This window comes from Arvicanthis niloticus, chromosome 16 (assembly GCF_011762505.2).
Source record: "Arvicanthis niloticus isolate mArvNil1 chromosome 16, mArvNil1.pat.X, whole genome shotgun sequence".
In the NCBI taxonomy this organism is placed as follows: domain Eukaryota; kingdom Metazoa; phylum Chordata; class Mammalia; order Rodentia; family Muridae; genus Arvicanthis; species Arvicanthis niloticus.
In genome coordinates this window covers 61817572-61845532 of record NC_047673.1, presented here as the reverse complement: position 1 = coordinate 61845532, position 27961 = coordinate 61817572, and the positions used below count along the sequence as shown (strand labels likewise).

The 27961-nt window shown below is 45.5% G+C and overlaps 1 protein-coding gene across 1 annotated transcript; it reads right to left on the bottom strand.

Annotated features, from left to right (window-relative positions):
- Positions 1–47: 47 nt before the first annotated feature.
- F11r (F11 receptor) lies at positions 48–22858 on the bottom strand. The gene is made up of 10 exons (XM_034521015.2): positions 22696–22858; positions 3788–3856; positions 3570–3677; positions 3225–3371; positions 2772–2977; positions 2519–2621; positions 2272–2379; positions 1470–1482; positions 1102–1153; positions 48–979 (listed from the first exon to the last, which is right to left on the bottom strand). The coding sequence occupies exons 1-10, from the start codon at positions 22754–22756 to the stop codon at positions 944–946; spliced, it is 903 nt and encodes a 300-aa protein (XP_034376906.1). The 5' UTR covers positions 22757–22858; the 3' UTR covers positions 48–943.
- Between the last annotated feature and the right edge of the window lie 5103 nt (positions 22859–27961).

Below are 27961 nucleotides of genomic sequence, written 5' to 3'. Positions count from 1 at the left end.
CCTAAAATATTCCCCCACTTCCAACAAAAAGATGTTTGTCACAAGAAGTTTTTATTTCCAGCAACATTTGTCACATATAAACACACAGAAACACAACCTTGCCAAAGAGCTACAAAGTATTTCTCTCTCTCTCTCTCTCTCTCTCTCTCTCTCTCTCTCTCTCTCTCTCTCTCTCACACACACACACACACACACACACACACACACACACACACACACACACACAGCCCACCAAAGAGCCGAGACTATAAAGCACATATCTCCTCATACACATCTTAAAAGGGTCCGTGTGGTAGTTCCAGCCAAATGAAGAGTGACTAACAGGCACCAGCCCAGCCTTTCCTTTAGATCACTTTAAATCTTTCTTACTCCAAGTCTCTTGGGAGTTACCTGAGCTCTCCCACCTCAGATGGGCACAGTGTCAGTTTACTTGTATCCAGGAGAATCCCAGTGGCACATTTTACAGAGACAGAAGAGCAGGCTCCAGAGACTAGAAACCTGAGGTCACTATCACATGCCCCAGGCCCTCCTTTCTCCAGCCCCGACTTTCGAGCAGCGGGCACTCCATCAGGGGAGGAGAGAGCTGGGGAACTAGGCTTAAAGTCCTTCTTCAGAGGCCTTTACAGCCAGGTATTGGTTTTGGGTTCCTGTCAGCCCAGCCATTATTACTGTCTAGTCTAGGATTCTTGTCCAATTCACATAGGAATGGGGAATGAAACCTTTGTAACTAGTCTCAGGCCACCCAATGGTAGTAAGGAAAGGAGGGAGGGTGGGAAAGAGTGGGAAGTAGGTGATGTTAATTCATATCCTAGCTAGAATAAAAGCAAAGGGCCCTGGGGGCCTAGAAGACATCGAAGGCATCCCGTGCAGCTACAGCCAGCAGCGGCTGGAACCTGTAGCACCTGAGAAAGGCAAGTGGACAACGGATGAGGCGAGGCGCCGATCACACCAGGAATGACGAGGTCTGTTTGAATTCCCCCTAGGGAAATAAAACATCTAGTCAACTCCACTATCTCATTTTGCTCTCACCCATACAAACAGGCTAGAAACTCCCACCTGATGCACAAGGCCTCCTCCTCTCCTCAGGGCAGGTACACTCACCTCACTGCGAGCACTGGGCTGGCTGTAAATCACCTTCTTACCCGGTGCAGTCCTGTGAGCAAACCAGAAATGGGAAGACACTCAGGCCCTAGCAGTTAATGTATCCATGTGATATCAGAGGCCAATGGAGACACACTTTGCAGAAAAACTGAATGTTTAGAAGGAAGGTGTTGGCAGGAGACAGGACAAGTTCAGGAGACAAGAACAGAAATCTAGGGTGCCATTCCCTCCAAAACAGCTACTTCCACCCCACCCCCAATCCCACCCCAGGCACCCCAGGGCTCAGACCCCACCCCCAATCCCACTCAGCTCCAAACCACACTCATCCATGCTCTTATGAGAGAACCCTGGGACAGCGCCACGCTCACCCTTTCTTTGTTCCTGAAAAATGAAAAATAAAAAAGAAATGTGTACTGAGAATTCTGGAATTTTACTTTCTTTATAAAACACAGACATATTATAAGAAAATGTTTTTGTTTTAATCCCAGATGTGGGGATACAGAGCTGCTTCAGACTGTCTGAAGCAGCTGTGATTTGCCTTGTGCTCTGGTAGAGACATGGTTTTACCAGTGTAGATCAGTTTTGATGTTTGGAATTCTGGGAACTTTTTAAGAGGGTGTATAGATGCTAGGGCCCTGAGAACTGGGGTGGGGGGTGGGGGTGGGAGTGGGGGTGTGGAGGGGGGAGGTTGGCTACAGTTTGTTGCTAGTTATGCTTAAAGAAGAAACAAAAGAAATGAAATTAGATTCAAGGATTTTTTTCTAATTCCTCTCTCCCCTCTATCCTTGTTTCTCTCCTATCTAGTGTTGGGGGTGAAAGGGGAGGGGGAGTAAGAGGTGGGGGAAAGTAGCAAAGACTAGCTACAATCATTACTATCAGAATAGAACATGGCATAACATGGGAATTAGGGGGAAGTAGCATGTGCTTTATATGAGCTACATCAAGTCACCGTGCTCCCTTGGAAGATGGTGTCAGCACACAGAGCACGGCTCAGTCGGTACCCACAAACCACCCAAGGATAAAGGAACTTCCGGCTGGTACAGTAGCACATGCCTATACTCTCAGCACTTAGAAGGCTGAGGAAGGAGGATCACTGTGAGTTGGGAGGGCAAAGCTTCAGGCCAGCCTGAGCTACCACAAACCAACAAGCTTCCAAGGAGAAATACTTACTTTCAAAGTATCCACGGCTATAGGCAAACCAGACGCCAAAAATCAAGAGTCCAAGGAGAATCAGTGTTACCAGGACAGCTGCCACGATGCCCCCCACATTCAGCTCCACTGTGAGACACAAAGGGGAGGTCATTCACCTTGATATGCAGCTGTGGTGCTGCCGCCAATGCTGCCATTAGCCACAGGAAACCCAGCCTCTGACCACCACCCCTCTCTAATCTCAGGCTGCAGCCACGCTCTTACTCACCAGCATCCATGCGCACAGCCTCTGACCTCATGGCTGTCCCATACCCATTCTGTGCCTGGCAGTAGTATTCGCCACTATCAAAGGCTGTCACAGGGTCAAAGATCTAGCGGGAAGAGAACAAACTGGCTTCTTGTTCAAATAAATCAGGCACCTTTGCTATTAATTGTGTGACCTTAAGTGAGCCCCGATGCTGCTTCCCACTCTCAGGGGTCCTATGACTGTCCCCTGCCCCCCATCTTTCCCCCTTTCATACCAGATCCCCTGACTTTGGATCAATTGTGTATGAAGAATTGATGAAGGCACGGGTTTTCTTGGCATCTGCTGTAAGCATGGATATCCCATCCCTGAACCAGGAATACTCAGAAGGTGGGGAACCATCTTGTTCTGAGCAGGTCAGCACTGCCCTGTTCCCAATGGTGACAGAGGAGGGGACACTGACTGTCGGCTTGGATGGAGGCACTAGGGAGAGAGACAATAAAAAGAAGGTATTGAATACAAGGGGCAAGAGGGTTACATATGTGTGGGTAAAAACCAGGATGACAGCTTCAACCAATCAGAGGTGCCACCCATATGCCCTTAGTTCCTACCAAACCAGGGGGCTCACCTGTCTATTCCCACCATCCATGAGGTCTAAAGCTTAGCAGTCTGTTATCAGGTTCAGGGAAGCAACCAGCTTTAAGCCTACATGAGACTACATGGCACATACCAAGCACTGTGAGGTGGATGCTGACCTCCCCGTAGTTCTGGCCACCGTCCTCAGAGACCATGCACGTATACTCTCCATTGTCTTTCCGGGTCACAGAACTGAATGTGATGCCACTGGATGAAAAGGTGACTCGGTCTGCATAGGGAGCTGCCAGGAGACGGGAGCAGAGGTCGAAGACACAGGGTCAACTGGAGAGCTAAGATGAACATGGCTCCCAAGATGTATTCTTCATCCTCCACTAAAGGGAGGCACTCAGAGCTCCAGGGCGTGACCCCCACACTTCTAGAATCCAGGCTGGGGGCAGTGTCGATTACTTGGCAGTTCTTAGCAACTGTGACAACTTACCTGTGATCTGGCTGTTATAGCACACAAGCGCGGTAGTCTTGCCTTGAACGAACTTCCATTCTACTCGGGGGTTGGAGAAGCCAGAGTAGGTACAGGGCAACTTGGTAGCTGCAGACAGGATCAAAAATGGGAGAAAGATGGAGTCCCCAAACCACAAGCTAGAATACACGCCCTCCGACCCTGCCCTAACCAACCCTCCACAGCTCGGCCCAACTCACACTCATTCTCAGGGACCTGGACATCAGGATGAGAAGTGTACACCGAACCCTTGCCTTGTACCAAAGAGCCTAAGAAAAAAAAAGAGAGACCGCATCAGAAGGAGACAAGAGTTGCCACGGAGTAGGAAGAAAGACAGATCTAGATGAGGCTGAGGGCTTAAGGTGGAGGGAGGGACAGTCAAGCTGGTTAGTACCCTAAACATTTTTGATGGGGTCTCTTCTACCAGTACCATTCCTACGGGTGGAGACATAGCATCTCTTTCAAATACAACTTCTTCTATTTTTAATGGCTTCCAATACTCTAATTAAATCCCTACTGGTCCAAAGGAAGTTTCCAGAATGACATTTCATAGTTCAGAGAAAGCTCCACAAAACACTGCAGTCACCTGTCAAAACAATCCTGGAAGGAAACCAGCAAGCTGGAGGCAAGTGGGAGCTGGGGGGAGAGGATACAATGGGCACTGGACATTTGTGCAACACTGGCTGATTCTCAAGGTGTTTTCAGAAATGTGACATTGTTTGAGCCTTGAAAGAAGCAAGACATATCAGTAGGACAAGAGTTATCCCCTAATTTTACATGCAGAACGCAGACTACAAGTAAAGACAGGTGTGCAAGATCACGTAGCTGGTTATGAGATGGGGCAAGGACCAGAGTTGATCTCAGATCACCTCATTAGAACTGCACATTTGCTGAATGAAGAAAAGGGAGAGTTGTGCGGGTGGGGGAGAGGCATGAGGGGCCCAAGTTAAACGACACAGGAGTGGGAAAATTATCAAGGTTCAGAGAAAAGTCCCCAAACTAGTGACAGAGGACTCTGAACACACACACACACACACACACACACACACACACACACACACACACACACAAGCATCTTCATTTCATTTCTGTCTTCAAAGTTCAAATTTATAAAGAACATGTTTATTTATAGCTTTAAGTCAGAATCCTTAGATAAACACAGACAGACACATACAGTGCAAGCATGCAGATACATTTCCCTTTATTTAAACACCCACAGAACTGAATAGTCTCTCTTGGCCTTTGAGATTCCTATTTCTTATCTGAAATGCAGGCATTTAAACTAGATGGTCTCCAAAGTCCTGCTTTCCTCCACCCCCTCGGATGTCACTGTTTAAAGAGCACTTTGTTTCTGCAGTGCTGAGGATCAAACACACAGCCTTGCACATCATGGCATGTGCTTTACTACTGAGCCACACACCCAACCAGGCCTACAGTACCTTTATATGCATTTATTTCAATCAGACACAATTTGGCGAATGAGTCCAGGAATTACTTTGTGTCCAGTTTTGTTCCTGTTTTGTTTTGTTGGGAAAGGATCTTACTGTAGACCAGACTGGCTTGGGACCTCTGCTTCCTGGTGTGTATGTAATCCATCTAACTCAGATTTGGGAGGTCTCTGAAGGATTGCTCCTGTTCAGAATTCCCCGTATAGCAGGAGACTCTCCCTTTGCCAGATCTTGTACCTTTCTCCTTTCCACAAGTGTGGATCAATCCCAGGAGTTCTCCCTAATAGAGGGTCTTGTATGACAAATGACACCCCAGATCTATGAGTGTTTTGCCTGTATGCATGCATGTATGTATGTATACATGTATGTATGCATCTGTAAAGCGTCAGAAGAGGTCAGAAGGCAGCTTGTCTCCTGGAACTACATAGTGAGGTGTGAGCTCACGAACAGGTGCAGGAAACAGAACCTAGATTCTCTACAAGAGCTGCAAGTGCTGTTAACCCCAAGCCATCTCTCCTGACCCTCAGATATCACTCGTGTTTGTTTTGTTGTATTGTTGTTGGGGGCCGACTTTTAGCAGAAAGCGGCTATCAGCTTTGCAGCCATCTTGAGCCATATACCCTGACATGAGACTTGGATTACAATAGCCTACAACAGCTGAGCACACTCCGATAATCTTGGTTTAGATACCTTGAGATTAAAGGTGTGTGACTTAAGAGTATGACTTAGAAGTATAGAGATCAGAGTTAGAGACAAGACCTAAGGGCATGATTAAAGGTGTAACTTAGAGGCGTGGCTTAGAAGTAAGACATATAAAAGGCAGAGGCAGACAGTAGAGATTCAGACTATAGAGGGAGAATCAGACAGGAGACACTTAGAGGAAGAGAGACTGAAGAATAAACGGGATTGAATCACACCCTGTCTGGTCTCCATTCTTTGAGCCTGCCCTCACCCTTGCTCTTGCTGAACCCCGACCCGCAAACTGGAGCGGCAGCTTGGGCTGGGATACAGTGGCCGCCCAAACGTGGGTTGGCCCGGGCCTCAACATTTTGCCTGGGCTGCAACATTTATTTTGGCCGCCCCAACGTGGGGCTAGTGTGGACCCCAACATTATTTTGGCGCCCGAACAGGGACTCGAGCTTGGGCCTCAACATATTGTGTTGTGTTTTTTTGAATGGGGGGGGGGGTTTCCTCTGTTTAGCTGAGGCTGCCCTGAAACTTGCTCTGTAAGCCAGGCTAGCCTCAAATTCAGAGATCCACCCACCTCTGCCTCCCAGGTGCTTAGATTAAAGGTGTTTGACACCACTGCCCGACTGAGATGTTACTCTTAAAAAGTCAAAACTCACCGATCTATAAATTGCTTCTAATACTATAACGTTGCATATTTTTCATTATAATTTTAATGTTGAACTCATATTCAAGTGTAACAATAGGTCTGGAAATTAGATCAAATAACCCTCATTAAATTAGAAACTCTTCCTGGGGATGTGATTAAAAGCTCAGTGGGTAAAGGCACCACCTACCACTTGATGACACAATCATAACCAGGCACCTCCCACTTGATGCAAGCATAACCATGGAAGTTTAGTCCCCAGAACCCATGTCAAGGTAGGAAAAGAATCAACAGAGTTGTCCTTTGACATTGACACACATGTGCATATACACATAATAATAATAATAATAATAATAATAATAATAATAATAATAATAATAAAATTAGCACTTGGGAGGCAGAGGCAGGCGGATTTCTGAGTTCGAGGCCAGCCTGGTCTACACAGTGAGTTCCAGGACAGCCAGGGCTACACAGAGAAACCCTGTCTCGAAAAAAACAAAAACAAAAACAAAAAATGTAATTTGCAACCCCAGCATTTGGAAGGCAAAGACAAGAAAACTGATATAAATTCCAGGCCAGCCTGGTCTACAGAGAGAGTTCCAGGCCAGCATCTGGTGGCTCACAAGTCACCCTTGCCTGGATGCTGGGAACCTTGTTCTAAAGGCTCAGAATCTTCATGTGCCTTCTGTGATGCCTGAGCCAGGAATGAAGGACTTACTGCCTCAGCTGCTGGATGGTGTGCTGCCTAAGGAAGGCCCACAGTTAGGTGGCTAGCAGAGCCCTCCCTTACCCTGGACCTGCTTTCTACTAGGGGCAGGGGCAGCCAGAACCATTATTTGACAAGGACAGGAGGGGACTGGTGTAAAGCCCCTGCTCTACTTCCCAACACTCCCAGATCAAGTAAGAGGTGGAGATGGCAGTGTACCCCTGCCCAATCTTGTTTCCTCCCTACCCTTTCCACAGGTGTGAATCCAAAGAACACTCCCTAATAAAGTGTCTTGTATGATAATTGATATCTCAGAGTTGGCTTCCCAAGAACCCAGCCTATAACCCCACCCAAAATAGTAACGAACATATAATTAAGCTGAGAAGCAGCCTCTGAAATTCACACACACACACACACACACACACACACACACACACACACACGAACCACAATGTATGAATGGTAGTTACTCCTCAGTCAATTTTGATGGTGAATACAGTTTTCCATGAATCAACTAATTAATTAATCAAGAGGATGTGCACACACGCCATGGCAAGAATGTGGAGACCAGTAGACAACTTTCTAGAAATCATTTCTCCCCTTCTTCCATTTTGTCAACAGTGTCTCTTGTTTCTGCCACTGTGCTATGTACAGACTCCAGGCCAGCTGGCCCACAAGGTTCCCAAATCTTGCTTTTTACATGGGTTCTGGGGATCATATTCAGGACACACTTACTTACCAAGTACTTTTTACCTACTAGGCCACACAGCACCCAAGCCCCTAAAATTGTTTTTTGAGCCCTTCCTTTGAAATGATGAGATCAAAAAGATGTCAGGTGGTGGCCCAAGCCTTTAATCCCAGCAGCATTCCAGAGGCAGAGGCAGGTGGATCTCTGGGGATTTCCAGGCCAGTCTGATCTATAGAGCCAGTTCTAGGGCAGTCAGGGCTATAAAGGGGAAACCCTGGCTTAAAAAGTCGGGAAAAAAAAAAAAAATCCAGGAATTATGCTACATGTTGTCTTTGTAAAAATACAGGAGTCTGCACTGTATTTCAGTGTCTTCAGTGTCTATCCAGTTCCTTCCATTGCCCAAGTGCCTGCTGGCTATGACCCACCTGCACCAGGACTCATAGTCTATTGTGTGTGTGTGTGTGTGTGTCAGACGTCTCAAGCAGGTAGTTACCTGTTACCAAGCCTGCTGACTCAAGTTTAATCCTCAGGTCCTACATGGTAAAAGCAGGGAGTCAACCCCCACAAATTTTCCCTCTGTCTCCCTCCACACATGCACGATGACTTACGTAACTACCCAACACATATACACACACAATAGCAAATTAGACATAATTTTTTAAATTTAAAAATAAAAATTAAGTCAGGAGGTGGTGGCACACACCTTTAACTCCAGCACTTGAGAGGCAGAGACAGACAGATCTCTGTGAGTTCGAGGCCAGCCTGGTCTGAGAGTTCTACAGACAGCCAAGGCTACACAGAGAAACCTTGTCTCAAATACAAGCAAACAAACAAAAATAAACTAAATTAATTAATGTCTACCATGCCTGACTATGTCTCCCATGATTTAAATCCAGCCTCAGCACCATGCTCGTCCTATTCATCCAAAGACACCTCAACCAACCTGGCCCACGTCCCACTTCTCATCTCGCACACACTGTGATCCCAGCCCTGGGGGGGGGGGGCAGAGGCAGGTGGATCTTTTTGAGTTCAAGGCCAGTCGGAGATAAACAGTGAGCCTGTTTCAAACAAACTCCAAAGTGCTCAGAACAGCATCTGACCAACAGGAGGCACCAAATAAGCACCGTACCTTAACATATCGTCACTCCATCTATTCACAGGCTTTCCTGTTCACACCTCACCTCTGACACCAGAGTTTTCTTCAACAAGACATTTAGATAAGCAGTGAGGACTACACAAGGGAGGCTTAAACCCCAGCTCTCCCTCACCGACACCCACCTACATCAGGAAGGATCATTTTCCTGCCCTCTATTTTTCCTCTGGCTTCCCCACACCTCCTCCCCACACCTCTCTAATTTAACCTCTGACCCTGCTACATACTCTCACTAATGGTTTTAACTTACATTGTAAATCAAAATAAGAAATACCATCCTTTCCGTTATAAATTTCATTTACTTTAAAAAAAAAATCTACTTTTAAAAAAGCCAGGTGTGGTGGTACATGCCTTTAGTCCCAGCACTCGGGAGGCAGAGGCAGATAGATCTCTGAATTTGAGGCCAGCCTGGTCTACAGAGCAAGTTCCAGGGCAGTCAGAATTATACAGAGAAACCCTGTCTCCAAACAAACAAAATATCTCTTTATTTGGTGATTCCATTTATTTCTCTTTTATGTGGATGAGTGTTTTGCCTACACAGATGTCTGTGCATCATGTGTGTGCCATGCTCTGAGAAGCCAAAAAGAAAGAGTCAAAAAAAATCTCTAAAATTAGCAATGACAGTTATGAACTGCCATGTGGATGCTGGGGATTGAACCTGGGTCCTCTGGAAGAGCAGCCAGCACTCTTAAGCACTGAGCCATCTCTCCAGCTTCAGTTTCTCACACTTTTTGTTTTGGTTGTTTGGTTTTTGTATTGTGAAAGAGACATGGGATCATTATGTAGCCCAAGCTGACCTTGAACTCAAAACTCTCCTGCCTCAGCTTCCCCAGTACTGAGCTGGTATACACTCCCACATATACCGACTTTACTAAAACTCACAACACAAAAAGTCACAAAACTAAAGACTAGCCTTTTGGCCTCCTCAAGCTGTGAGTCTGTAAACTGGAAATCCATCTTCCATCCCAGCTGGAATGGAGCAGGCAGTACTGCAAGCACAGGAACACAGTCGCTCAAACGCTGCGGCAGCAGTCCTCAGAGACGGTGACAGTACCAGACCACCATTTTCAACATGGAGAAAGTGAGGCCTGGAGCAGTTAAGAAGCCTGCCAAATAAAAACTAAGCAGCCTTCAAGATAAGCAGAAGCAAGAGGACCTCAGTGAGTTCTAGAACACCCCAGTCTACATAGCGAGTTCTAAGCCAGTCATGTCTACACAGAAAGAGCCTGTCTCAAAACAAAACAACTAACCAAGCAAACGGGAAGAATGAAAGCTGCCCACAGACCAAATTACAGTGAATGGTGGCAAAATTTCAAACCAATACAGTCCAACTGCAAGTTCAACCTCAACACTTTATAGCCATCCCCCAAAGGCAGATTCAATCTTGATTTCAGTTTTTGATACCATGCTGTCTAAGTGTTAAAATGCAAATATCTGGCAAGGGAATTCCAGCCCCATCTGAGCTGTGAGAAGCTTCCTGTTTTCTCACCCACTCTGCTGTTGGAACTAGCCAGAGCTGGCAGCACAAAACCACTTCCCAGCTGTTTCCCAATCCCTCCCTGCCTTTGCTCAAGCTGCCTCTGCTATGGGAGAAACACCCTTTCCCCTCATTATCTGGTAGGCACCAATCCCTTTTTCTCTTTCCGGGAAATGACCCAGCCACACCCCAGTCCTCTTAAGACTCTTCCCTCCCTAAACTTTCATTATTCCCTGCAAAAACATCATGGAAATATTCCTCAAGCCTTTAATTCTAGCACTTGGGAAGCAGGGGCAAGTGGATTTCTGAGTTTGAGAGCCAGCCTGATCTACAGATCTACAGAGTGAGTTTCAGGACTGTCTTGGAAAAAAAAAAAAAAAGTCCTACACAATGTGCTATTATGTATAGCTATTATGTATAAACACTCCCATGACTCTCCAGCAATTGCCCAAACAGCAGAGGCCATGTCCGGTTTGTTAATTTAAATATTACTCAAGCCCTAGTGTAGTGCCTGACACTACATATTTGCTGAGTGGCATGGAACACAAACAAATTAGGTCATATCACACCATTCACTTTACTATCTATTGTTGAGGTTTATCTTAAAAAAACAAGTTCAATTTTTAAATGGGAATGCAAATACAGAAAAAGAAAAACAACCTTGTTTCAAAATCCAATCTCTGTAATATTTTAATACTAACACATTTTTTAAAAAAGTTCTAGCTTCAGGGAGAAAAAAACTAAAATTATTTATTACTTTTGTTTGGGAGTGGGGTCTCATGTAGCCCAGGCTAGCAGACTAGCTTCCAATTTCTGTACCTCCTGCCTTCACCTCCTGAATTCTAGGTAACAGGAATACTACACCATGCATGGTTTCATGCATCACTGGGGACTGAACCCAATAAGCCTCATTCATACATGTTAGGCAAACATACTACCAAACCAAGCTACATTCCTAGCTCCTAAAACCTAGTTTTTGTTTGTAAGATTTTATTTTTAGCCGGGCAGTGGTGGCGCACGCCTTTAATCCCAGCACTTGGGAGGCAGAGGCAGGCGGATTTCTGAGTTTGAGGCCAGCCTGGTCTACAGAGTGAGTTCCAGGCGGATTTCTGAGTTTGAGGCCAGCCTGGTCTACAGAGTGAGTTCCAGGACAGCCAAGGCTATACAGAGAAACCCTGTCTCGAAAAACCAAAAAAAAAAAAAAAAAAATTATTTTTATTTATGTGTGCATCTATGTATAGACATGTGTGTGGGTTTCCACAGAGGCCAGGAGAAGACGACAGATCTCCTGGGGCTGGAGTTACAGGTGGTTGTGAGCCTCTCAATGCTGGTAATGAAAGGGTTAACATTTTTCAAATCCTCCTGACAGGTAGAGCAGAACCAAGAGTGCAGGTCAGCTTGGTCGTGAGCTCTGTGTTTCAGGAACTTGGCTGACCACAAGATAGATGGTTGAGTACAAATAGGCTCTTAGAGAATAGCCTATAAAAAATGTTCCCCATGACTGTTCCTTGGACCCTGTCACAAACTGAATAATGGGCTGGGACTTTCCACAGGTACTCTCCAATAACCCTCCTTTACAACCCCTGGGTTGTGGTTTCCCCCCCAGTTGTGGTTTTTGGCTTTAAATTCTCTCTGTCTCTAAAGCCCCGGGTCAGACCCCATTGTCCCTGAGGTCTTGACCTCAACACATTGATCAAAATATACCTCTTGCTGATTGTATCAAGTTCGGTGTCTTGTGAGTTAATGGGTGGCCTCGAATTCCTGAGGCTTGGGTGAGGTCTTCCCTTCGTGGGGGCCTTACAGTACTAGAAACCAAATTCAGCTCCTAACTGATGAGTCATTTCTCAAGTCCTAAAACCTAGATAGATGTCAGAAGACGGCACTGGATCACCTGTAACTGGAGTTATGGATGATAATAAACTATCACGAGGGTACTAGGAGGACCTGAACCCCAGTCCTCTATAAGAACAAGTGCTTTTAACCTCTCCAAACCCCTAGTTTTGTATTTTAAAGCCAAAGGGGTTTTAATTTTATTCTTATGCTTTATTTTTTTGAGACAATATTTCACTATGTAGCCCAGACTGTCCTTGAAGTGGCTGTCTAGAACAGGCTGGATTCAAACTTACAAAAAAAATCCTCTTGCCCCTGCCTTCTGAGTGCTAGAATTATGAGTGACTGCTTGAGACTGCTTGCATCCCACCTCTCTAGACTACAAAGTGATTTTAAATGTAGTCATCTTGAAACAATATTTACGTTCCCTATGGGTAATTCCCACTGTTTTGTAAATGGGACTGATGACTGCAGGTGTGGCAGGGGCTGGTTCCTGAATCTAGGGGCGAACACTGGTACCTGCCGAGCTCCAGGGAAAGAACAGAGAGCCAAGAGTAGAACAAGAGCCAGAAAAAATTCTAATACAAGGTCCAAAATAGCAAGAGGTGGGAGAAACGCCAGTGGCTGGCTGTCCCAAGTCAACGGGAACAGAAAAGGGGACATGAGAGCTAAAGGAGGGCTGGAAAACTCACCAGGGTCTCAGATGAGAGCCAAACATTACCACTTGGTCACTGAGGTATAAAGCCAGTATCAATAAAACATGTTATCGCCCTTGTTCATTTGTGGTTCTAAATCAAGTGAAAGCTGGTTACAGGGCACACATGCGTCATCCTGGAACCTGGGATGGAGCATCAAGAATAAGGAGTTCAAGGCTTAGCTACTTGGTACACCTGAAGCCAGCCTGCCTGCACTTCATGAGGCCAGGTTTCAAAGACAACAAAATACCACAACAAACCAGAGATGAGAACTTCTGCTGCTTTCCTACTCCCAGAGCACATGTCTTTACTGCTTAAAAAGTGGGCTTTACTGCGGGGGAGAGAGAGAGATAGGAAAAAGAGGTGAATCCGTTTCCAATACATGTACACTTAGTCAGCAGAAAAGCAAACTGTTGACCAGTGCATTGCTTTTGAGGTAAGCTCCAAAAAGATTTACGTTGTTTGGATTGAACTGTTTCAAATTCTCAAACTTACATCCTAACTCCCAACACCCCAGAGGATGTGTCTGGAGACAGAGCCATTTGATCAGCAATGACGTTAACACGAGGTTACTACTGAATGCTTCAATCCAGCTCAACTTGGCTCCCCCATAATGGACAGAGGCACACGGAGGCACACTTGGAATGTGTGGCAGGTGAACAGACAGCAAGGGTGGAGCCATCTGCTGGCAGGGAGAGAGGTCTCACGAGGAACCAGTGCCTTCAGCTTAGACTTGTAGCATCCAGAACTGTGAGGATATTTTTGACAAGCTATGCAAACCTGTGGTAACTGCTGCCACACTGGCCCCAGCAAACCAGCACAGTAGTCCTCTGGCTTCATGTGCCACATCTGCACACCACATATATAAGAGAAGGCGTGAGGACACACTTGCAGAGAAGCCTATCAGCTTGCTCTACCAGTGACACATCTGAACTGTAAACACTGAGCATGGCCAGGAAAGCCACTGACTAACGAAACAATGACAGCAAACTGAATATCCACTACGTACCAGATACTCCAAGTACTTCGGCCATTTAATTCACTTAATCTTACACTAATTAAATGAGACAGATGCAATTATAGCTCTCATCTTCAGTGAGTAAGTGGGGCACAGAAATTAATTTGTTCAAGCTCACAAAACAAGTGGGTGGCAGAGCCAAAAGTGTAACTCACATTCTCTGGTTCCGGTATGTGATACTGTATCAACCAACCACTCTAATACACACCCTCCCCACACCCTGTGTATACTGACTTGTGTGCACGCATGGATATGCTCATGCCAACGTGCCCACATGGAGCTCAGAAGACAATCTGTGGAACTCTTCTTCCACCATGTGATCGCAGAAATCAAACTCAAGTTGATAGGTGTGGTTGCAAGCCCCTCTACCCACTAAGCTCTCTTGCTGACCCTTTGCTTTTTAGACAAAATTTCACATATAACCCACACATGTCCATATGACTCATGTTTTAGAGAGAAAGATAACACTTTAAAAAGTTTTTCTTCTGCAAATGAAAACAACAAATGAAGTGAGAAAAAAAAAAAAAAAAAAAAAAAAAAAAAAGCTGGGCATGATAGCCCATGTCTGTAATCCTAACACTTGGAGGGAGGCTGATCGGGAGTTCAAGGTCACTCATCCTCAGCTACATAGTTACAGGCAAGTCTGGACTACATAAACTCCTAACTTTAAGGGAAAACAAACACTGTGGCATCCCCAAAGCCAATTTAAATCCTTCTGAACTGGCCTAAAAATATTTCCAAAATATAAAATTACCATATGAAATGATGCCCACCCCCATTTCTATGTAGTCAATGCTTGTCTGGAATTCACAAAGGGCAGTCTTCCTATGGCTTCTGAGTGCTAGGATTAAATATAAAATGTATACAGCTGAAGAGATGGCTCAGCCATTGAGAATACTGACTGCTCTTCCAGAGGTCCTGAGTTAAACTCCTGGCAACCATATGGTGGCTCACAGCCATCATGTAATGGGGTCAGATGCCCTCTTCTGGTATATCTGAAGACAGCTACAGTGTACTCATAAATAAATAAATAAATAAATAGTTCTAAAAAAATAAAATTTATAAATAATAAAAATAGCCCAAGCATATAATTATAAAGTCTCTAAGAATGATTCCACTTAGCAGCCTCCAATATCTGAGCTCTTTTGCCACATGTTCTATGTTTCTGTAATAAACAGGTATATCTGAAATATCATAACTTGGAGCAGTGGTTCTCAGCCTTCCTAATGCTGTGGCCCTTCAATAAAATTCCTCACAGTGTGGTGTGGTAACCCCAGCCATAGCATGATTTTCACTGCTGCCTCATAACTGTAATTTTGCTACTGTTATGAACAGTAATGTAATGGTCTTAGTTGACCCCTGTGAAAGGGTGGAGACCCAAGGCTGAGAACCAGACTCAGAGGAAAGAGGAGAGAGGAAGGTCTTGGGAAACCAGGGGCAGAAGGGCTGCTTCGAGCTGAGCCCAGCTTGGACTACTGGGTGAAAACAGGTCTCAAAACAAGAGGGAAGGAGGGAGGAAAATCAGACCGAGTATAAGAAGAAACATGGCTAAATAAATAGGCGAGTCAAACACAAAGCCAGAAACTATAGAGGGCTGGGGCTGAGTGCAGCGTGGTGGCAGAACACTTGCCTAGCTGCATACGGAGGAAAGGGGAGAACGAGAGGAGAGACAGAGAGAAAGAGATGAGAGGAAGAGAAGCACCTGATATCAGTTAACAGTGACACACTCTATCAGAATGTGAAGAATGTTCGAATAAACATTAAAGGTGAACTGAGGTAACAGATGAGGAAGAAATGTGAGCTTCGGGGAGGAAAAGGCACAAGAACAGCAGATCACAGATATCCAGGAGACACTGAAAACGGAAAGCAGGGCGACACCAACAGGAGATGCAGAAAGAGTAAGAGATTAGGAAATAGAATAACCACAAACTATTAACAACTAAGTCAGTCTCCACATATTTCCATGAGAGATATGATTTCCTTTATACACACACACACACACACACACACACACACACACACTGGGTTTCTGTAGCCCCTGGCTTATCCAAAGCTGTACGCATATCATGCCGGTCTCAAACTTTTGACAATCCTGCTTGTTTCTAGAGTCCTGGTATTACAGGCATGTGCCACCAAGCTGGGCCTAAAAGACTGTTTCTCAAGAGAGCTGGTAGTCTATCTAGCTGGTGTGTTCTCCCCACCCCTAATCCTTATCCTCAGAAGATACAATCCAAAATGGTCTGCCGACACTTGAAACCAAAAATAGTAATAAACCCAAAACTTTCGATGGTTTTTCTTATATGTGCATAACTATGGTAAAGCTTAATTCATAAATTAGAAACAAAAGATTAATAATAGTAACTCATAGCCGGGCAGTGGTGGTGCACGCCTTTAATCCCAGCACTTGGGAGGCAGAGGCAGGCAGATTTCTGAGTTCGAGGTCAGCCTGGTCTACAGAGTGAGTTCCAGGACAGCCAAGGCTATACAGAGAAACACTGTCTCAAAAAAAAAAAAAACCAAAAAAAAAAAAAAAAAAAAAAACCCTGCCCACCAGAACTAGACAGTAAGACTCCACTGTTAAAAGATACAACATACTTTGGTTGCAAGACATAGAAAGAAATCAAGCTGGAGGTGAATTAGACGCTTACTCCCTGCTGGCTGATTTTCACGTGCTGGAAGGTACTTCATAGGTGACTGGAAATGGAAAATAATCAATGGTGTGTGCTGTAATCCCAACCTGCCAAGCAAACCATGCCCACTGATGTAATAATGGCATGGCCGTTATATGGATAACCAACTACATTCCTAGTACCTCAGAGGACCACTCCACAGGAGAGAAGTTATGCCTAGTACCACAGACTCCATCAAAAGAATAGACTGGGGCAGTCACAGGCCACAGGCCATGAGACCTGCTGCTTTAATCTGCAACAGCCTCCTAGCTGTTTATATCAGCCAAAGAAACTTCCTTTTTGTGGCTGACACTGGTTAAAGACTTACAGCTGATGGAGATACTGAAAATCAATGACTACTGAACGTTCATCTCTACATGAGGCATCTCCATCAATCATCCCTGCCAAGGCCTTGAGAACATCACAGAAAGGGGAGTAGAAAGAATGTGAAAGGGGTTAAGCCAGTGAGATAGCTCAGAATGTAAAGGCACTTTTTCCCAAACCTGAATCCAATCCCCAAGTCCTGAAAGGTCCAAGACTCCCCAGAAGGGGACCCCAGGGGACCCCACTCGAGTCTCAGGATAGCACACACCCAAAGGACACACTAGAGACTGACTTGATGCAAGCACATGAGGCGGCTTAATCAGAGCTCTGGGCCAGTCCATATCTCCATATCTCACATAGGGGATAGAGGGACTGACCTCTCGGCTCAGGGGTCTAGGGTTTTGTTTTATTCTCTTTCAGTCCCACATGACAGGAAGTGAAAAGGAACATTATAACCACATACACATATGCTACAATAAATAATTTTACAAATTGATTTTTAATCAAATCAAAAGCTGCACTCACTGGAGGACAGAGAGCAGAGCTATGACAGGCTTTCTTCCAGGCATGGCACAGCTGTTCCATGAGTAAAGGCTGGGTTTGCCTGCACAAGTCTGGACCCACTGAGATTTGGTCAGGGATGAGAAGAGCTTCTGGTCTCCTAGCACTCTCTCAGTAGCTACCGGAGAAGATGCTGTCTGCACTGGCATTGCCACAGCTGCATTACCCAGAAACCAATCTTGCATTACCACCCGAAAGGTCTTTAAACTTAGTGGATCACAAAACAGAAACAAAAGCAGAGTCAATGAGATGGTTTAGCAGGTACAGATGCAGCAGTCAGGCTTGACAATCCCATGGTAGGAGAGCCAACTCACTCAAGTTCCTCCCTGACCTCCACATACATATGCACACGAAAAATGAAATTAAAAAAAAAAAATTTAGTCCTAGGCTAAATTTAGCCCGGCATCATGGTACCTGCCTTTAATCCCAGCATTTGGGAGGAAGTGTCAGGCAGATCCCTGTGAGTTCAAAACAAAACAAAACAAAACAAAAAAATGTTAGTCCTTAAAAACATAAAAGGAAAGATGTGAAATTGGAGAGGAAACCTGCTGAGAGGAAAGGTGGTTTAACAAGGGATAAAGGCGGGAGGGAGGGAGTGTGCACATGACCAGAATGCACTGGATACAATGGCGCGTTAAAGAAATGATTTAGAAGTCCTGTCTCACTGACACACTCTACCATACCCAGCACAAAAGTCACTGCCTCTTCAATCCTCCACCCAGGCTGGAACTGTGGTTTGGCTCTGAACCTCCATGAAGCTGAGGCTGGTGACTTCAGACACGTAAGAGAGCTAGCTCCCCCACACCACCAAACCACCACGGTTCTGGACCCGAGGATCCAGCCCAGGGCTACTTCCTTCTACTGTTTTAATAGGAAGTCCTTTGTTTTCTCTTTATACAACATCCTGTTATCTATTAGAATATACCTCAAGGTGCTTTTATGCCATTAGTTTGGTTTCTATAAAAGAAGGAAGTTGAAAAAAGAGAGAAGCCAGCCAGCCAGTCTCCGGTTCTCTCTGTGAACAGCACTGTGCTTCACACCTAGGCATATGAACTTCAGAAGACGCTCTCAATATAACGAACAAAAAGCTTTCTGGAGGTTGGCGTGACTGGATACAGAATGTCTGGGCAATAGGAACGCTGTGTGAGTCCTATTACAGAGCAGGCTCAACCCTCTGAAGATGGCAGAAATTGATCATGGCAGGGGTGGTGGGGGGTGGCTTTTACTCCATGGTTCCCTCCTGCCTTTTGCAGACTTTCCGGTTTTACCTGTTCAGACCCCTCCCCCATCTCCCCCACTGTGGAGGATAGTCCCGCCTGCCAGGATAGCACTTACTAAAGGGACAGGGCATCAGGCTTCCGGCCAGCCAGCTGCTTCCTCTAGTCCCACCCCCACACGGTAAAACAAATGACACAAGCTGGACTTTGGACAGAAACTCTGCTTATCAGGGAGTCCCAGGCAGATGAATTCCAGGGTTTCAATGCCTGGAAAACCCCAATATGCATTTGCTCACACTGCTACCCCAGCCTCCTCCCAACCCTGAGAAACTTCTTTCTCACTTAACCTTTGCTTTGGACACCACGCTGAGCCTGAGTTCTGAGATTCCCTGGTCTCAAATCCAACAGATATAAAAATCAAGCCCCATTACTTCCTAATTTACCATATAAAATGTGTGTAGCACTCCAACCCACCTTTGGGGATTTGGGAGAGGACCTGTCAACACCCTCCTCCCTGAGTTCCAGCTGTGTAGAGGGTGGCAGATCCAAGCAGCCAAGGCCATACCCCCTAAAATACCAGACTGTTATGATACAAAACACAGTCTGAGTTCTGAGAGTTCAAGACTACTACTGCTCTGCCCAGCCCATTTCAGGCCAGCTAAGGCCACACAGAGACCCTATCTCACAAAGATGATGACGACTACTAAGGAGAATCGTCTCCAGGCTATATTAAAAACCAAGATGTAATCTAATAATCGAATGCACAATGCAGGCCTCATTGTACATCTGCATAACAAAAGAGTAGAAAAATATACATAAGAAACTCTGCCAGATAAAGTTGCAGGGTGAGAACAGAGTGGGGGCGAGTTACTCCACCCTTTGATAAGATTCTGAATCTCAAATCCTGTCAACCAACGCATTTTGAGATAAACAATGTTTAGCACCACAGCAGCTCTGCCCAAAGGAAGACAAGACTGGGGTCCCTTGACAAGCCCAGGTCACAAAGATGCTTAAGACAGGTATCACCACTGAAAGCCTTCCAGGGCCAAGCCCAGTCTGCTGGAGTCCTGTCCGCCATTTCCTCCTCCTAGGGGTGGCCACTCACTAGTTTCTAGCTTCAAGAGAACAATTATTTCCCCAGGAGGAGACAGTAGCATGACTTACCAATCCACAGTTTGGGGGAAGTCTGCTCCTGACCAAATGTTAGAAGTACTCCAAAGAATGGTTTTCTTCAGAAACATCAGCAGGATACATCCCAGTTCTGACCAAAACACAGGAGGAAAGTGGTGTGTGTGTGTGCGCGTGTGTATGTGTGTGTGTGTGTATGTGTGTGTGCGTGACTGTGTGTGTGCGTGACTGCGTGTGTGCGTGACTGCGTGTGTGCGTGCGTGTGTGTGTGTGTATATGTGTGTGTGTGCACGCGCGTGTGTGTGCTTGTGTGTATGTGTGTGTGCGCGCCTGTGTGTGCGTGCGAGTGTGTGCCAGCCCTGGCTTACTTTCCTCCCTTTTGGATACAGTCAAAGCTGACCCATCCACTGGCCCCTGCTTGTAGCTGAACCTTTTCCAAGTTCAGGTTCTCTCCGGAAGGAAACTCAGCATTCTGGGTCACCAGTCACACTCCCCAGGCTTAGCTCTCCCAGACTGTCTGTGTATCCTGTCCACTGAATATCTCAGGCTGGAGAGGTCGTGTGCTTAGCAGGCTGGGCTCATACTTAACTATCTTGCCCTTTCTTTTCCTCCCTGATGGCAGAGCTCACGGAGAAGAGTACCTCAGGAAGAAAAGAACACACAAGCAAGCTGTTTGTGCTTCACACCAGATGCCCCACCAGAGCCCTCCCTTGAAAACTTAGTAATCATAAAATGAGGCCCTGCCGTTGGGGACTTTTCCTGCTTCCTCTGACCTAGTCTAGTAAGGACAGCATTCTTGCACCCTGACAAAATCCAAAGGGGTAATAGCTGTGCAACATGAAGTAATCCCTTCATGTATATGTAACGTAGGTATTAACTCCATTGATCCTCATGGCATACAGGACAAGTATTATTACATCTGTTTTATAGCAGAAAAGACTGAGCTACTAGCCTAAGGTCACAAGACAGAGAAAACAGAGCCAGACCTCCTGATGAGGTGGTCAGCCTGACATTTTCATCCTCTTTTGCACTGTCACTCCCCTCCCCCAGGCCTACCTCGATTTCAAAGCTGTACCATGCAGTGCATTCTCAGGCACTGCCACTCCCTGCATGTTATTTCCCTAGGACCCACTGCCCTGCCAAGCAAATGCACTACCTCGGGCTTCCTTTGAACCATGGCTGCTTGCTCAAAATGATCCTCTCACAATCCTTTCTGAGGCAGTGTGCGCTAGAATTAATATAGGAAACTAGGGGGAGAGAAAAGGAAGAAGGAAGCAGCTCTCCATAGGCCTAACAACTGCAGCCACTGATCCAGAGGAAACAGTCCACAAAACAGGAATGTGGGTGTGGCTAACAAGCTAAGATATGAACAAAAAATGAAACAAGTGTGAATCAAGTGACGGCCAGGCAAAGAAAGGACGGGGCGACGGGGAGACAGAGAAACATTAGTAGAATTCATAGAAGATGTGAAAAGACCCTAGTAGAAGAGATTTGTTTTAGTAACAAGACAGCTGATTCTGAAGCAGTAGATAATTCTTACCACCTCATGGCTGAGAGGCTGGATCTCCAGGAATGGGAGTCAGAGGACTGTGGTTCTATCCCCAGCTTCTTCCCTCTTGTAAACTGGAAAGGTCATTCATTTTTTTTTTCTCTCTCTCTGTCTCTCTCTCTCTCTCTGTGTGTGTCTCTCTCTCTGTCTCTCTCTCTCTCCTCATTTCCTCACCTATTGCCCACTCCAAGGGTTTACAGTTATAATGAGAAACAAGGGAACCTTGAAGGGAACCTTGAAGGTTTGAACCTTGAAGAGAAACAGACTCATACGGAACACATTCCAACAAAACAACAGTAGTGTGTGACACTCAAAAATCAGACTTAGACATAGCACACCCACTTCCCCGGGTTTGGTCCTCAGCTCCGAAGGGTGGTGACGTGGGAAATGAGACAGATAAATATACAGGTGCTGACACACACTGACCAAGGGAACAAACCAACCAACCTCACACTCAACCTCATACAAACACACCTGGAGACAGTCATGCCCCAGCATGTGAGCCTGGTTGTTTCTCAGGAAAAGGAGTCGACAGAGAAACAAAAAAATCTCATTCCGGGCAAGGGGGAGGGCAGAGTTCTGGCGCTAAGGAGATCCAGGCAACCAATAGACCTACACTTCCCCCAGGGAATCCTCACTCAGTCAACAAACTTAATTAACGACTCCTCGCTAGCTCTTCAAGAAAGGAATTCTGAATCTGAGAATGTTTAGAGAATTCATTTCTTCTTCAGACACTGAATCACAGCATTAATCCCAGAAGTTCTACAACGTAACAAGAGGGAGAGATCCTTCTACAAAAGTCAGGAAAAGAAACCTTCCCTACCCTCCAGCCCACCCACTACATTTCCTTCTAGAATATTTGAGCCAAGGGAGTTCGGGTGAGAGGCTCAAGGTTTCTCTGAGACATACGAGGATGTCGGAAGGGCAGGATAGACCTTCCCAGGAGCATACTATCAAGAAGAATGGCTAGCGAAATAGCTGGGTGTGGGAAGAGTCCTCGGGTCGTTAGGGGAGACCCAGAACAATGAACCTGTCCCCGGTTATTTTTGGTGCTTCCGCAGAGAGGGTACTCCCGGCACTGAGTGGGAGACAGAGTCACAGATCACTGGCTTGGGGGAAGGGAGCCAGCCAGTCTCCAGATGGGGGAGGGGAAAGGAGAGTGACCAGACCCGGGCGGAAAAGTGGACTCTTAGGGCGAGGCAGGCAGGGAAGCAGGTTTTTGGACTCCTCCCTTCCCATCTGCGCGTGGGGATCGCCCTCTTCCAACCCCTCACCGGACCCACCTACTCCTCCAAAAACTCTGGGAACTCACCCACGATCATAGACGTGAAGAGAAACAACAGTTTCCTCCCAGCTTTCCCCACGGTGCCCATTATAGTTACAATCCAGACGCGACCGGAGCCGCAACTCCGACGGGAACAGCCTCGCGATCCACTGCCCTGGACTGGACTCTAGCAGCCAGGTTAAGCCCGGCCCGCCTTTCTCCACGCCCGGTGGGCGGCGCCCGGCTGCCCTGCGTTCCGATTGGTGAAAAGAGAGGGCGCTCCAAAGAGAGACTCACCGTACGCAGGTGCAACCCCGAACTTTCCTCCCTCTTGAGTCCGATTGGTGGCGTTCACTTCTAGAGACCTCTGGTTGGCCCAGGAGACTGTCACTTAAAGAGATCAAGGCCTCCTCTTCGACAGGTAAGGGCATCCGGATTGGGCAGCAAGGCTCGCAGATAGAATCTTTCTGTCTGCCGGGCTCTTGATAGTTATCTCTAAAGAGGAGGTGGGTAAGGTCACCTGTGAACGTGCCTGTGAAATGCAGGAATGCACTTGGTTGATTTCTCTTCCATTACTTTTAAATTGCTCGGTGCTGCAGAATTTTTGGTCGCTTCCCCCTTGGTAAGTGAAAAACACATATTAATATGGAAAGGTGTTGGGAGAGGGTTGAGACAAGAGAGACAGCTTGACTACCCTAAACTGGGTTGCTCTCAAAAAGAAACCTACATGGACAGACACAGGAAACGTCCAGATAATAAAAACTGACCTAACACTTCCTGGAAGGAGAAGGAATATGTCTTGTATACATCCACATACGATCTATGTCAGTAGCCACTTTGCTGGGCCTTACTTTTGGATTAACTTTTGTTTTCTGGGTCGGTGCTGAGGCTGGCCTCAAACTGTGGATCTTCCGGTAAACATGGCTATCCCAAGAGGTAGGTAGGTACTGGAAGTTTGGGGGCTCAAGGCCAGTCTTAGGTATCTAGTAAGTTGTAGACCAGCCTGGCATTCATGAGACCCTGTCTCAGAAGTGGAGGAGGAGGAGAAGGAAAAGCGAGGGTAGGAAGGAGGAAAAACAAACAAGCAAACAAACAACCTAGTGTTTTATGCTTGTAATCCCAACACTTTGAAAGACAGGGGCAGGAGGATTAGGAGTTTAAGGCTATCCTTGACAAGGTAGCAAATCAGAGACTAGCCTAAACTACAAGAGATCACCTCATTTCAAAAATAAAATAGGCTGGAGACATAGCTTAGCAGTTAAGAGTGCATGCTACACTGAGCTTGGTGGCACATGCTTTTAATCCTGGCACTGGGGAGGCAAAAGCAGATCTTTGTGGATCTTTGTGAATTCAAGGCCAGCTTGATCTACATTGTGAGGTCCAGGGCAGCCAGAACTGCTGTGTGAGATCTCAAAAAACAAACAAACAAACAAAAATCACCACCACCACCAATAAGTTTACCAAGCATCTGCTGGATGAGATTGGAAAATACAAATAAATTAAAACAACAATTCTGACTTCAAGGTTGGCAGTTACAATAAACAGAACAGTATGTAACCAAGAAAGAAACTTTGTACTATTAAACTGAAACAAATATTTGGGGATCTGCCAAGGGCAAACTTGTTATTCACCCTCAAAGAAACTTGAAGTCCTAAAGTGAGACTTATATACAGTTTTGGGGGTTATTTGGAATGATCTCGCTTTAGCCTAGGCTGGTCTGCAACTGGCAGACAGCCCAAAGTATCCTTGAACTCAATGATGTCTCAGCCTCCCTGAATACCAAGATATAGTGTGAACCACTCACTATACCTGTTGGGTTCAGGAAGCTGAGAAAACTCACTTCAGAAACAGAAACTTCAAAACCAAAGCTTTATTCTCTGAGCACTCAGGAGGTAGCCAGTTTGGGATCAGAACCGCGTCCCCAAAGAAGTTTTACTGCATTTTTAAAGGGTAAAACTGCAAAAGGAGGAGGGGCTTGGGTGAGCTGCAGGGCCTCCCAAGCATATTTTGACATTAAAGGTTAAGCAGGGCAGTGTTTGTTGAAGACTGGGCTTCCTCCAGGACACCTGGCTTGAAGGCCTTTAATTTATCCTTTTAGACATTGGGTCCAGAATCCAAGGCTCTCAATTCATCGTCCTAGACGTTTGGTCCAGAGCTCACGGTGACAAGGGAATGAAGGAGCTGGGCAGTTACTGAGGGCTTGACAGGCTTCCCGTTACAGCTTAGGCACCTTGGTTAAGATAACAGCAAGTTTTACATTATTTTACCAGTTTAAGAGGCAATTAAGTGAACATTTGGAGGGACAGGTTAGGAGTGTCCCCCAGCCTGGGAATGTGAACCTGGCTTGACCCTGTTAACAAAATGTAAGAGCAAAAAATGAGAAAGTTGTCTCTGAGACGGACTGGGTTCTAGAGGCACTCTTCTTACATACCTAATAAATATGTAAAAATGTTTTTTAATTTCCAACCACTGTGCTCCCGCATTACACAAAATGTTACATTATTATTTTCCCCTGATAGCCTTTCCATTAAAAGAAAAAAAAAAGATTTTAGGAGCCAGAATGATGGCTCAGAGATTAAAGAGTGCACCGTTCTTCCAGAAAACCCACTGAATTTTAGCCATATTATTTTTTGTTTTTCTGTTTTGTTTTTGGGGTTTGGTTGGTTGTTTTGGGGGGGGGGGTTGTTTTATTTTCTTTAAGATTTATTTATTTTTATGTATATTAGTACACTGTAGCTGTCTTCACACACACCAGAAGAGGGCCCTGGATCCCGTTACAGTTATGAGCCACCATTTGGTTGCCGGGAATTGAACTCAGGACCTTTGGAAGAGCAATCAGTGCTTTTAACCACTGAGCCATCTCTCCAGTCCCCACCAACCCCCGCCACCATTGTTTGTTCTTGTTTGTTTGTTTGTTTTGTTGAAACAGGGTTTCTCTGTGTAACAGCCCTGGCTGCCCTGGAACTCGATTTGTAGACCAGGCTGGCCTCAAACTCACAGAAAGCCACCTGTCTCTGCTATCATATATATATATATACACACACACACACACACACACACACACACACACACACACACACATATATATATATATATATATATATATATATATATATATATATATATATATATATATTTTGGTAGTATTTTGGTAGTACTGGGGGTTGAACCCAGGGCCCTATGCATAATAGGCCTATAGTACATCACAGAACTATAGACCCAGCCGGGCAATGGTAGCGCATGCCTTTAATCCCAGCACTTGGAGAGACAGAGGCAGGTGGAATCCCTGTCTTGAAAACAAAACAAACTAAATACATAAATAAACAAACAATCTCACTATTTAACCCTGACTGGCCTGGCTCTGTAATCTAGTCTGGCCTCAAACTCAGAGGTCCACCTGCCTTTGCTTCTGAGTGCTGGGATTAAAGGTGTGCGCCACCAATGCCCTGTATGGAACTTGTCCACCTTCTCAGTGCAGCATCACCTTTCCCACTGTGGAACAACTACCCAACAAGAGCAGTTTAAGGTTGGAAAGGTTTGTGTTGAGTCAGACTGTGGGGAAAAGGCCTGGTAGAGAGAGCAGCTCCAGATGCAGCCGCAGGGGTGGAAGGCAAGTGTTCACGTTGCCTCTGAAGTCAGAAACCAGAGAGAGATGAACGCTGATACTCAGTCTGCCTTCTCTTGGTCCAGTCATGGACCTCAGCCCAGGGGTCCACATTCAAGGACATCAATTGAGTCTCACAGATGGACCCAGAGTTATAGCTTCTAGATAATGTTAAGTTGACAATCAAGATTAACCTGTAGCCAGTCTCTGCTACTTTGTGGATTCTTCTTTTTCCCACCCTTTATTTTATCATGGGCTGTTTCCAGGATTGCAGGGATATTTGAGTATCCCACAGTTGTAAAAGATGTCTTCCCCCAAAGTCTACGGGCACATCAACCACATAGGTTTTAACTGGCCTTTTTGGCCTTCCAGTCCTACATGTTTAACCCATCACACACTGCTTTATCAACTCTCCAAACCTTAGAAACTGGGTATAAACCTTTTGAAGTGGCTGTTCTGAATTCTAAGATTTTTGTGAAATGATAGTTACATCAGCTCCTGTATCCACCCAAACTTCTACTTCAATACCATTCATTTTACTTGCAATTTTACATTTTAGCCTCTGACCATTAACAGCTGTTTGCCAGAACACGTTTCCTAGGACTTCCAAACCCTCTGTTCTTCCTACTGAAGCAGCTTTGCCTTTGATGTAGGGGAACAATAGCACCTGAGCAATCCTACCACCTGCATCTCTCTAGTTACGTAGGCCGTAAGTTTAATTTCTCCTTTGTCATCATCTACATTTCCTGGATGCCCAATGAATCTTTGGGAAGTTAATCCACTGCTTCCCAAGATCATCCCTACTGTCCCCAACTGCAAAGAACCATAAACCCCAGTAGTTTATTTTATAACCATGATTTTTGGAGATAGAGTAAGATATTTACCTGTGGCCAAGTCTAGACCTATGATGCCTGCAGTAGCCTGGCAACCTAGGCCTTCTTTAAACATTGCCCTTAGAGATGCTTGTTCACAATGTTGTTGCAAATGACCGTATTTCACACAGTTAAAGCACCGGGCATTTTGAGATCCAAGACTTTTAGCAGCTTGGTTATGTTCTTTGCAAATGACCATATCTCTTGCAGTTGAAGCACCAGTCCCTTTGATATCAGAGATCTCTAGCTATAGCTTGACCTATTATATTAGCATGGAATGATGCCCATACTCTTAATGGTCTAATAACTTTTTTACAATCGGTATTCACATTTTCATACACCAATGTTTCTATCAATATCTCCTTGTGTCAGGGTCTGGTATGGCTTTGTCCACAGCTGACACTAATCTTTGTAATAAATAAATCAATCAATAAGTGGCAGCTTCTCCAGAGCCTTTTTATAATCTTTGTAAATAAATTCCCCCCCAAGGCTCTTCAACTTTGTCCCAAGCTCTCAAAGCCACTAGTCAACCTTGTTGTAGAGTAACATCATCAAATTGACTCTGTTCTTGTGTATCAGAGTACCACCCTTCACCGGGCAACTGGCCTTTCACTATATTCATCCTCCTAGTTCAATTTCACTGTTAAATATTCTAGGCTTCTTTTATTCACCACATTAACCATTACAACTGCAGACCAGCCTCTAATACAGCTGTTACCAATCCCTTCCAGTCTTGAGAGGAATAATTCTATTTAGAGTAGCACAGTTATTTAGAATTTGTTTTACATAAGGCGAGTGCATCTCATATGAAACCATATCTTCTGCTTCAGTCCTGCAT